The sequence below is a fragment of the Leptosomus discolor genome, chromosome 2 (assembly GCF_034619465.1).
Source record: "Leptosomus discolor isolate bLepDis1 chromosome 2, bLepDis1.hap2, whole genome shotgun sequence".
Taxonomy (NCBI): domain Eukaryota; kingdom Metazoa; phylum Chordata; class Aves; order Leptosomiformes; family Leptosomidae; genus Leptosomus; species Leptosomus discolor.
Window position 1 is genome coordinate 23,890,925 of NC_141392.1, and position 12,389 is coordinate 23,903,313.

Genomic DNA, 12,389 nt, shown 5'->3' on the forward strand with positions numbered 1-12,389 from the left:
AGGAACAAATGGAGTTATTGCACACCAGAAAGCTGAAAATTGTTGTCTTCACACAAACTTAGTATTATAGAATGAAATAAATTAACACAGAACAATTTTAGTGACTTCATGAAATATTCTATACTAAATTGTGATTCCATCCTTGCAAGTAAAATAGGGAAATTCCCATTTTCACTTAATTTAGGAAAGTTTGCAGTAGGGCTTAAGTTCATTTGTTTTCCAAAAGAAAAAAAAAAAGAAAAAATGGGATGCATCTTTGCCATCTAAATGGCTTCTGTATCATCAAACTAAACAGGGTGTGTTGGAAAAAACAAACACCAGCAATGACTTCTGTATACAAATGGCAAACCCAGTTCTTAAACTTATCTGACAAGCAGATCAATTCAGAAAACATCATATTTCCAATTCATTTAAAAAAAGAATGGAAACTCAAGCATGCATCACTCCCCTAAGCCTTAAGTTAGGTGTAAAATTTGAAGCAAATTTATTTTTTAAGAATAAAAAAAAAATCTAATTTTTTATAAACCTGACACTTGCAAAACACACTTTAACTTCATCTGTTTGCTCTTTATGGTAACCAATTTGGTCAAGAAAAAAATAGATGATTGTACCCAGATTTAAGAGGATAAAGGGCAAGAATTATTAACAGCACGCCTTCTCATTGAAGTTTCACCTCTCAAGAAAACCATTCACTAATCAAGACAACAAAGCTGATTGCAACAAGACAACCCAATAATATTATACAACTACAGAAGAAAGAAGTACTTTAGCCTTGGACAATTTTTTTTAAAAAAAACTAATAAATACCTTTTCAGCAGTAAGGCTTTGTTTGGTTGCTTGTACTATGGAAACAATTAGTGCATGGAAACTCTTTTATATGATATTTGTTTCCTACAAACTACTGGTCTTGAATTTGCAAGCTAAGTGCAATCATTCCTCTCTATGAATGCATTCTGTTAAATACAACTCTAGGAGAAAACAAGGCTTTCATTTACAAGGATTTCATATGAAGGAATGAGGTCATTAAAACCCAAACAAAAAGGAAACTTTCCCTTTAAATTGTGAAAGGAGGAGAAAGGAACTGCCTAATCAAAAAAAGTAAATTCTCCTTTTCTATAAATGTGGCACTTCAGTGGTGACTCATCTGTTATTCTGATGTAAGCATGCATTCGTACAGCTACATCCTTTTCCTATTGAACTATTTTGTTCCTTATATCCCTTCGCAAGATATATAGAAAAAACAACTTCTAACCTTAAAAGAGGCCAACGACAATACTCCCATTTACTACCCTAAGAGTAGATATTCATTCAGAAAGTAAGATTTTCTCGCGCGGAAAGTAAGATTTTCTTGTAATTCTGCATGCAAGTTGTCATCCTGATACCACCACCCACTTAAAAAATAAACAATCCAAAACACCACGAATAAGCCACACCCCCAATAATTCCATTGCTCAGTCAGAGATACAGCTTTCCTGGGCATTTCACTACCAACTCCTTACTTTCAGCACACATTAAGAAAATCATTTCTCCACTCCTTCACGGCGCACATGTTCATGGTGTCGAGCAGTGGAAAGCAGCACTGACCACGAATGTGTCACCCTGCTCCTCTGGGCCCAGGAGAGACAGGTGATGGCTTTACCAGCTAAGCCGAGCTCTGGCTGGAGGGAGGACCAGCCAAGCTGGGGAGAACACCCCTTCCCACAGTCCCTCTCCCCTCCCGTCAGGCTGGGTTGTGGGGAGAGCACCTCCAGACGCACAGCACCACAGCAAGCACTTCCGAGCCTCCCAACCTCAGCTCTCCCCACAGCCCAGCTTCTCTCTCCCATTCCACCAAAAAGTGATCATCACAACCAGAGACCATGAAAGAAAGACTGCTTCTCAAAGGGCTTTACTAAAACTTGGCAGGAAGCCTAAGGCAGTAACTTGGACCACTACTATATATAACTTGTAGCAGGATAAGGCTTATTCTTCTGTTTTTCAAATGGAAAACATCAGTGAAAGCTTCATGCACTATTTATCATTTAAGATAGTAAGATAAAATACTGACTTTTGGCAAACCACATCAACTGAAGAACTATTTATAAGCATTCAAGGAAATAAAACAGCAAGGCTGGAACTCAACTGCACATATTAGATTATATTTTTATATTTATATTTACTCAAATAGGGGTCTCAGATTACTACTGTTGAAAAAAGCCTCCTAGAGAATTCAAAGCTCTGAGCACTAAAACCTAAGGCAAGCTGGCAAACACGAGCAACCATCAGATGCAGAGTGGCTTTCCAAAAACACATATAGTCTAGCCCCATTCCCCAAACAAGAACAGGTGATCCATCAGCTAACAGTCCTGGTTAACACTTTTACAGCAACATACAGGAAACAGTGAGACACTCATGAGGGTGCACATGACATTTCTTCTACATTAAATATGAAACAGTTGGCTCATTAGATAACTGCAAGCCACCCTGACTTGCCTTACTATTAAAGTTTAAAACTTGGGGAAACAAACTACTCTGGTAGGATTTACTAAGAATCTTAGTTTATTGCCAAGCTCTCATTACTCTTCCTTGTATTAAAAAAAAAAAAAAAAAAAAAAATCTAGAGGGGACAATGATAATGTCCTTTCCTTTCATTTTTCTGTTAACTACCAAATGTTATTCCAGTTGTTTAAGTAGTTAGAAAACCTCCTTTAATTCCAGGAACTTCCAAAGTCACTTGGCTTTATGTTACACAAAGTTCTCTCAATCCTGGGGGGTTTTCCTCATCTGCTTTAATTTTTTAAGCACTGAGATAAAGAGACAACTTTGCAGTCATACCCTGGTTAATGACAAACTTTTATTACTAGCCTCACCCCAGAAACTACATAATTTTTTTTTTTTACTTACCTTCAAAAAAAAAATCAAAAACAACACACAAACCACCCAAACAAAACCAACACCTACTTTTTCAGATTAGACCTTTAAATGCTAAATGAAAGCCTACAAGATAATTTTCCTTCATTTTTTCAGAGGAATGTCAGCATGGAAACACATTGTTACTAAAAAAACAACTCCAATTAGAACAATTTCTAAAATAATTTTAACACCTCAAATTTCACATGAAATCTAAGGAACAACAGCTGCTTTAAATTCAGCAGGAAGTTTGGAAGCATTCATTCACTTTTGACTGTCTCTAACTGAAAATTTCTACTAAGCTTGTATTAATCTAGCTGTACAGAACTGTGCAAACCAAGGCAGTGCCATAACTTAAAAACCCCGCTACTCTCCTTTACTATCTCAGTTTTGATTGAGGGAGTTAAATGAAAACCATGGTTTGTCTTTATTTATATTTTTTAAAGAAAAATATTACAGATTGCACTTGGTAACCTAACAAATTCTGTATTTAACCTAAACTGAAGTCTGTGTGTAGCCCTATCAGGTCTACCATGTATTTGCCCACTGCCCCACAGAGAAGAAGCTAAAAACAAGGGACGTAAGCAGCACCCCACATCTCTTAGCAGTGCCACTCCTAACAGGAACAGCAAAGCACAAACATTGCCATTTGCCAGTTCACGATTTAAATGACAGATTCTTCAATGACATGGTTGAAATATGAGTAAAGTACCGTAACTGAAAACAGCCCAGCTTTTATGCATGCATCCAGGAGCGAAGTGCCACAGTGCAGGCTCTGAAGTGCACATTACCACTCCGAACACCGGCCTGCACCCAGTCTCCCGATGCACAGTGTAGTCCATCAGTACACTCAGAAACAAGCATGGTCCAACAGCTCACCCCAGCAAATACCAAAGTTCAGGTTCAACACAATCCACAAATCTGTAAAACCATTTGGGTTTGGCCACTGGACCAAATCGGTGCTACTTTCAAAACCAGGTTAATCCTTAAGATTATTCAGTATAAAAAAATTGAAAATCCAGCCCCTTAATTTGACTTAATTGTTGTCACCATCTTCCAGGCAGCTCACAGCATATTCAATAGCAGCTACAGGTAAGCTCACATTTTTCCTTATTTCTAAGTATAATGTGAACAGTGGCAGCCAACTTAAATCATCAGAAATTGCTCACAACTACCTATAGACCAACTCCATAACTCCCAGCCTTAACCAAACAAGGCTCTTAGGCACATCACACTCTAAAATGAGTAAGAATAACAATGCCACGAAGAAAAGGCTCATTATTTCATTATCATTAAATAAAAGCTTAAAGTGATACTTCATCCCATTTTGTGCATGAGCAAGGAGTGACACCATCTAGATTACTAGAGAACCACAGCAGACAGTAGCTGTTGTGCCTATTGCACCATTATTCATAAAAGATACTGCGTCATGACAGAGCAATTCTTGAAACCAAAAGAAAAATTCAAGGGAAATACACTAAGCCATGCAAAGATATTAAACTAAACATTTCCATCGAACCTGAGAAGAACACATTGAAAGAGATGTTTCAATTTTAAAAAAAATAAATAAATAAAAAATTTTTACCTAAGAACAGCCCCCGAAACAGAATCTTAAAGAGCAGACATACATTTTTATGCTAGAAGAGTCCCATAGAAACTACCCTGGGAAACAGTGTAGAGGGCTTAATTTACAGCAAATCAGTGTGAAAGAGACAAACTTGTACATCGCCACCACTGTTTACAAGACTATTATTTGTCAAGTCTATCTGAAAAAGACCACACTATTGATAGTTCCACACACTGTATTCGGAAGAAAGTTCCTACTGACTTCACAAAAGTTCTGAGAGTTATTACATCTTTATAGCATTAAAAAAATAAAGGAAATTTTCTGATCATTTACCTAACACAACTGAACATCCACTTTAAAATAGCATTATTCTGGTTAGCGTTTTCTATTGCCATGCAGGGAGACTACCCCACAGAAGCAGGAACTCAGATCCTAAAGGGCATTAGAGACTTGAGAGATGTTACAAACAACCCAAATTCAAAGGCAATCTTTTCTTTCAGCTTAGGTATTGGACAAACTGACACAGATGGTAGCTAGGGGACCTGAAGCAGTCAAAAACTAGCTGTTACTGACCCTGGTGCTCACACAACCCCTTATTTATGGAAATATACATTCCTTTCCCTCATCCCTCCCCTATTATCATCTTTTCTCTGATTTTTATCCTCCTACATCAGTAGGATCTCAGAAGAGTAACTGCCATTTTGTTTACAATTTCTTTCCTGTTATTTAAAGCTAACAAAAGGAAGAAAAGACGGCATCTCCTAAGGAAACATAAGAACAGGAGCAGTTATTTTGAGAACATGTGCCACCATGGCCTGAGTGAAGCTGGTGGGAACAGGGAATGAAGTGACTGGGGTGGGAGGAACACTAAGACACACACATTCCTAGCCCTGGTCAGCACAAGGAGAGTCACATTTGGGGGGGGGGGGGTGTAAGAAGAAACATGCAACTATTTTTGAGCCTTTATATCAAAAGCTTCAGTTTTCTAAAATACAGGAAAGGTTCTTGCCATGTGTGGCCTCATTTTCTGTGCTGAATAATACCACAACACACACACTTGCAATGATATCTATGAAGATATTATCTTCAAAAAGCCACTCCCGTATTATCTACAATGTTTACACGGATGTTCTCAAAAGCAGACATCTCAGGAACATAACCAGAGCCTGCTTTGACATAGTCCCTGCAGTAAAACACATCCCCTAGAGGACAGCCAGCTGTCATATCACAGCACTTCAGCCAGCAAGTCACTAATATGCTACTCAGCCCTCTGGCACTGATAACAATTTTCACTTAAAACCAATGGTCAATAACTAGTTTAATCAAAACATCAGGTCACTATCTCCAAATGTAACAGACACTTCAAAGGAAAAACATTTCCTGAGAAGTGATGGGTGTATCTTTTCCCCCCTTGCCAACTGGGTAATAAGTATCTTTACAGAAAGCCACCAGACAGCACTACCTTCTGTACCATCTGCTTTGGGACACAAATTAATTTTGTCACGCTAATAGGCGTATTTTTCCATTTGTTCCACCCGTCAGGTCTGTCACAGGAGCCTGACAACCTCCTCTGTGCCGCACAGGCACACAAAAACACAATGCTCCTATAAGATGGGCATAACCAAGAGCTACAGCAAGTCCAGTACTTCACTTCAAACTAGTCGTGTCTTGGTTTCAGGCGTGTCTTTCTGAGAGGTTGAAACGGGAACATTAACATAGAGTTGCTCTATATTTCTTATTTCTTCAAGTCCATTTATTTTAGTGAGGCTGGTAGAAAAGGAAGAAACGTAAAGTCTGCAAGCTCGCACTACGGTCTCTTAGAGCAACTTTTCTCAGGATGGTTCAATGAAACGTTCTAAACCACATCTTGTAAACAAAGAACTTCCCAAAAAAATTTTATAATGAAATGTAACATTATTTTAACATTGTTTGTACAGCACATGAGTAATAAGACACACAGTTAAAAGGCATATGATAATGCAGGGAAGGTATATTCTCCTGTCTTTTCAAATTCCTACCCTTTGGCACTTAGATACCTGGTACAAATGAAAAAAAAAATTAAAAAAAAAAAACCCGACCACACACCCAAGCAAAGTATTTTATACACATCCAGTATACAAATTGTACACATGTGGTCCCCAGAGGGAGATTAACACAAAAGTGACCACTAGATTGCTAACTATGGAGATTTTTTTACACACGGAATAGGAGAAATTTATACCCAGAGCAGCCACATACTCTTCGCTCACAGCAAACTCCAAAGCAAAGGTTCAATACTCTTCACAAAAAACATGAAGACTGCCAGTGCAGCACTGAGGTGCTTGTCCACTAACCAACTTCCCACAAAAATCTCTTTTTCAGATTAGGTACTTCAATGCAGCAGATCACAGGGGAATAACATGTTTAAATCAGTGATGGTTACTCACGCCTATAAGAAACCCGTCCCCAAAAAGTCAGCAACATGCCCATAATGACTTAAACTATCACAGATTCTTCTACTCATTCTCTTCCACACTCTCACAGAGTACAACTTTCTCAAAGGGACCAATCCAAGGGCAACTCTTCTCACTCAGGATCATACTCAGTGTCCTCACCACAAAAGCTCCTCGCTTTGCTACGGTACATTCAAAACTTCTTTTGTACATTTCCTCCCACCAGTGGAACATCACAGGAAAAAGCTTTTGGTCTCAAACTCAATCTCAAGAACCACTGATAAGCCCACACTGCAAACTGCAGCGAGGTACCTCAGTGCAAGTCTTGCACCCTCGTGGAGGACTGAAGGGAAGCACCTTTGCTCTGCGAGGCCTGAGCTGCTTCCCAGGCAGTAACTCCGGCTCCACACACCCTTCACACCACCGAGAGGACACAGAGGGTCTGAGGGGAACGACACAAATGCTAACCAACCAGAGAGCTACTCCTCAGCAGAAGATACATTGGCCAACTTCTGCTCTCTCTCAATGAGCCACTAACCTCAGGCCCTCTCCTCCAGCCACTCAGTTATTTCTCACAGCTCTTAACACAACGTCCTGAGGCTTCTGCCAAACTTGACCAAAATGGTAGACTAAAAAATGCTTAGAGTACACAAGAAGTACTCTAGATCATTTTCAGATCTCTACATCAGATCTAGATCAGATCATTTTCCTCTCCTCGTTTCTCAACAGAACAATCTAAAACAATATAAACAAATACTAACACTGTCACTGTTTCTCCTGAACTGGGACAAAGCACAAAACCTCATAAAAGAGCCTTTTCCTGCTGCAGTTTGCTGACTAACAGAAAACACGAGGCCACCCAAACCTTTGCAAATCATAGCTCACAGCTGAAACGTGTCAACCGGTTTCAACATTCAGAATGTAAAGACCAGGGTTAAGGCTTCAAATGTAAGGTGACATCAGAGGAAGATTCAACCTTGCCACAGACATGGGAAGCGCATCACAAAATACCATTACATGACCCCCTTTAAACTTTTTTTAAAAAAAAATAAAAAACCCAGATTAGTCTTGTTGACAAGAGTTGAGTTTCTATGAACACATCTTCTAAAGAACCCTACAGGAAATAACATTTATGTGCTATTTTGTACCCAAATGAGAATGCTTCATCACAAATACTTTGACACTGGGCAACACCAGTTGCCAAAGTCAGGAGCAGCAAAGCGCGCCAGTCACTTTATCCAACAGCTCCTATAACTTTGAAAGGACACACACTGCTACCTTTCAGCAGCTACAACCAGGAGAGCTTACAGAGCTCCCCAAAACTGCAAATGGAGCTTGAAGAAAACCGAGGAAAACTAAGGCAGACAAGGGTATCTTCAACAACGGTTGCCTACGACGTGTTTTTCTCACTGAGTTTTGTGCTGAGGACAACTCTTAACCCAGCCACCCCCAATTGCATTACGGAATGGTTCGGGGCTGAATACCTAAGCGTGTCCAGCGAACCGCCCGCGGCTCCCAGGTCCGCCCTAGGGACCGGCGGGCACCGCCACCAGCTTCTCCCAGAGGAAGAGCACAGCGGTTCCGACCCGCGCCCCCCGGTCTCTTCCCTGCCCGGTCTCTCCCTGGCCGCCCACACGGCTGGACCGGGGGAGACACCAAAGCGAGGAGAAGCCCTGAGGGGAAGCAGAGGGCAGGGGGCCCCCCGCCCCGCCCTCACACCCCACCCCCCCCCCCCCCCAGCCCCTTCTCGGCGCGGCGGGAAATGGGTCAGCGCCCCGCCGGCCGCCCCCCACTCACCCAGCAACGCCCGGAGGTGCTTGAGGCGGGTAAGTACATCCCGCTTGGGGTCCAGCGCCTTCTGGGTGGATTTCCTGACATCGGCATGGCCCTTCCTGGAGAACATCCCGGCTCGGGGCAGCAGCCGCCGGTTGAGGGGAAGGGGCTCCCCTCAGGGCCGCGGGCCGCTGTTGTCCGCGGGTGGGGCTGAGGGCCCGGCGACCGGGCAGGTGCGGGGGACGGGCGCCCACAGCCCCGCCCCGGGCTGCGGGGAGGGAGGGAGGGAGGAAGGAAGGGAGAAAGGGGAGAGGATGGGAGAGTCCCCGCCGGGCGACCGAGCTCGCCGCCCTCGCGCCGCCGCCGCACGGGTGGGCGTGCCGGCAGGGAACCGGCCGGCCCCGCCGCCGCCGGCTGACCGCCCCTGCTTTGCCCGGGCCGCCTCACTGCGCAGCCGCGCCGCCCCCGCGCGGGAAGACTACAGACCCCGGCGGGCCGCGCGGCGGGTGGCTCCGCGCGGGGTGCGTCGGGAGCGGGAGGCTCGGCGGCGGGCGGGGCGCCGTCACCTTTGACGTCACCCGGGCGTCGCCCTGACGTCACCCCCCGACCTCTCCGCCTAGGCGGCCGTGTGTCAGCCCTGTTGGTGCTCTATAAGGGCTGGTATGGCCCCAGCACCGCAGGCACCTTGTGCTCTGTGGCACACCGGTGGGCTTGCCTGGGGCCTGCCAGCACCCCACGGGCCTGTCCTCAGCACCCCTGGGCCTGCCGGGGGCTGCGAGCACCCTGCAGGCGTGTCCTCAGCACCCCTGGTGCTGCCAGCACCCGATGGGCCTGTCCTCAGCACCCCTGGGGCAGCCTGCAGCCTCCTAGCGCCCCACGGGCCTGTCCTCAGCACCCATGGGCCTGCCTGGGGCCTGCCAGCGCCCCACAGGCCTGTCCTCAGCACCCCTGGGGCTGCCAGCACTACATGGGCCTGTCCTCAGCACCCCTGGGGCCACCCAGAACCTGCCAGCACCAACTTTGGGCCTCCAGTTTACCACTCAAGTCATACCTCTTCAGGCATTGAGGCCACAACCCTTCCGCAGCACTACCCGTGGTCAGTTAGGCCACCAAAGGTGGCGGTGCCAAAGCTACACAGGGTGGAAAGTCCAGCTTTGTGTGGGGCTCGGGACAGAGGTGGCTGGGGCAGGATTTCCAGTGAGGTGCAGCAGAGCTGGGAGAGCTGTGTGAAGACCAGTGGCAGAGCAGTATGCTGGTCTGTTTGAAATGGACATGCCGTTGGGAATTGGCACCTAGCTACGCTTGGTTTTGTTTGTGGGAAGAACCTTCAGGTTTTGAATAACTGCTTGCACTGTAAACATGTAAATAAGTGCTGTCTTTACTCCCGTGACAGACAGGAAAGGTAAAAGACTGAGCAGATTCACAGTTACACTACAAAAGCTGGATTTCCCCCAGAATTAAAAGCCAGCAGGGTTTCAGTTAAAGGACCTCAGATCCTTTTAGTAACAATCCTGTGTAGAAAGGTAAATTTTAATAAGTTCCAAGGCAGGATAATTTAATAATTTTAAAATTAATTTACATGTTATATATTTGTAGAAATTACTTTTCAGCCATCATTGTAGAAAAATAAAATGTCACAAGAATTACTATTGTTGGGGCCGGAAAATATATCACTGCGCCATCTCGCTTCCTCTGAGCCCTCTCAGGGATTGTTTCTTCCACGAAGTCTTGGAGTCACCAAAGCAACATGTCAACAAGCCTTAAACATGTCCCACTACTGCAAGGGCAGTCCCAGCTTCTCCACTGTAGTGACACCACCCCTGGGATGGCCACATGGGAAGCAAGATCGGGGAACTGGTCTGGATGAGAATTAACCCGTCAAAATAAACAAATAAATAAGCAAGCAGCGGGGGGTTGTGGTGGGAGGGCTGTGGGCGGTGCTGGTGGGTGGTGCAGGTTGCACGACATCGTGGCCGTGGCACAGCTTTCCCCCCTTTTGCACACAGCTGGATTCTGGCAGGTGGAGAGCAAGGACTGTCCGTGTCTCATCATGCTACCCTGTCGAGTCACCCAACCTTGTGGTATTTCTGCTGCTCTTTAAAAATGCACGTCCTGGAGTTATAGGGAGACAAATAGTGCTGACACGCAGCGTTAAAAAAAAAAAAAAAAAAAAAAATTAATCCTTTTTCTCATACAAAAAAGTTTGAACACATGACCTTGGGATCAGACACAGAGAATTTATTGTCACCTGATAGTCTATTGTTCTGGAGCCCGTTGAAGGCTTACCGTAATTGATATTGCATATTCTTCCCATAACGCTGTTACACAATGTCTCATTCTAGAAAAGTTATAAATCTTCAACAGTTGCCTAAAATTTTTGGTCACGTCTTGCAAATTGAGTATTTGCAGCTTCCTGAGAAGAGCAAATTGGGTCCTTCCAGCTTTTCCCTTTCATTGCCACAAATCAATATATGCAGTTGGCTGAGGAAGCACATGGCTAAAATCTTGGCTCACTCTTTTTTCTTTTTGTTCCCTTTCATTTTAATTGGCTTAGAAAAACAACAACTTTCCATTTGTCTCTTCTGGCAATTTCTGATCGTTCCATGTTTTTGTCTTTTTCTGCTTTGTTAAAAAAAATCATTTCAGATAAAGCAATTGTGATTATACAGCTGCTCTAATGTCTAATAACTTTTGTGACAACTAGGAAAGCATTTTGGTGCTTAGCACCTAACTGCATAGCTTTAGGCACTCAGTGTTTTAAAGGCTGCCAGAAATTCTTCCTGTGAAAAGCTCCACAGAATATAGATTTCATGACTTGAATCACAGTGCTCTAGGAGGGCAGTCCTTTCTCTCCCTGTTAGCTCCTGGAAAATGTGGTCAATGAGCCAACATTGTTTAACATTAGCGTAATTAGAGTGGTTTGGGGTTTTTTTACTTGTGTGCTTTAATCACGGAATTAAGGTTATTTGAACTCAGGTCTTGTGCATCAGTGAGCTGCAGAGGGGAAAAAGTGCCCCTGATGCTGCATGTGGATGCTAGGGAGTTGATTCACTGTGGGGCAGGACATTTGTATCTGGAGGTCAGGGGGTTGACATGATGAGCGAAGGTGCTGTGACAGCCAGCTGCCAGCAACCAGAGGAGATTTGAATACCTTCACGTTTCCAGCAGCGTTGAAAAGGCTACTGCGGGGCACGCTGACCAAATTCAACCCTGCTGCCACTGCAGATAAAGTGTTAAAATGTGCTTTCTGCTTAAACGAGGACTGAATCTGATCTCTATATCACTAGTGGTGCTTCTGAAATAAGAAATAAGCAGGCTGGTAAAGGGACAAACAATGACATAATTAAGTGGATTCCTGTGAAAAGGGGTTTGCCCACTTGGCTGCGACGAGGAAAACTTCAAAGCTCCCAGAAATTAAGACGCTTCCTTACGGGCTATGATGAAAGACTTGCTTCTCAGACGTTTCTTCCTCTAGTTTTCAGAGCACATATTATTTGGAAATACACAGTCTAATAAAAGCTTTTAAAAATTGAAGTTATCCTAAAGGTTTCTAACAATTTTCCTGTTTATTTTTTGTGTGTCTTTGCATTAGTTGAATCATCACGGTACAAAACTGAATGATAAACTGTTAATGTTCTAACTCGCATTTTCTTCTGCATGTCGTGTGTCATGTAACATGAGACAGTACTTTGTTCTGCATGTAGATGGGTCACCATACGTTGGCTAAT

General features: G+C 43.8%; 1 protein-coding gene across 2 annotated transcripts in view; it reads right to left on the reverse strand.

Annotated features, from left to right (window-relative positions):
• RALGAPA2 (Ral GTPase activating protein catalytic subunit alpha 2) overlaps positions 1 to 8,791 on the reverse strand; it is a 129,153-nt gene extending 120,362 nt beyond the window's left edge. For both annotated transcript variants that reach the window (XM_086460756.1, XM_086460755.1), the window contains exon 1: positions 8,686 to 8,791. In XM_086460756.1, coding sequence (XP_086316882.1) covers positions 8,686 to 8,791 — 106 coding nt within the window. The remainder of the gene's footprint in view (positions 1 to 8,685) is intronic.
• Between the last annotated feature and the right edge of the window lie 3,598 nt (positions 8,792 to 12,389).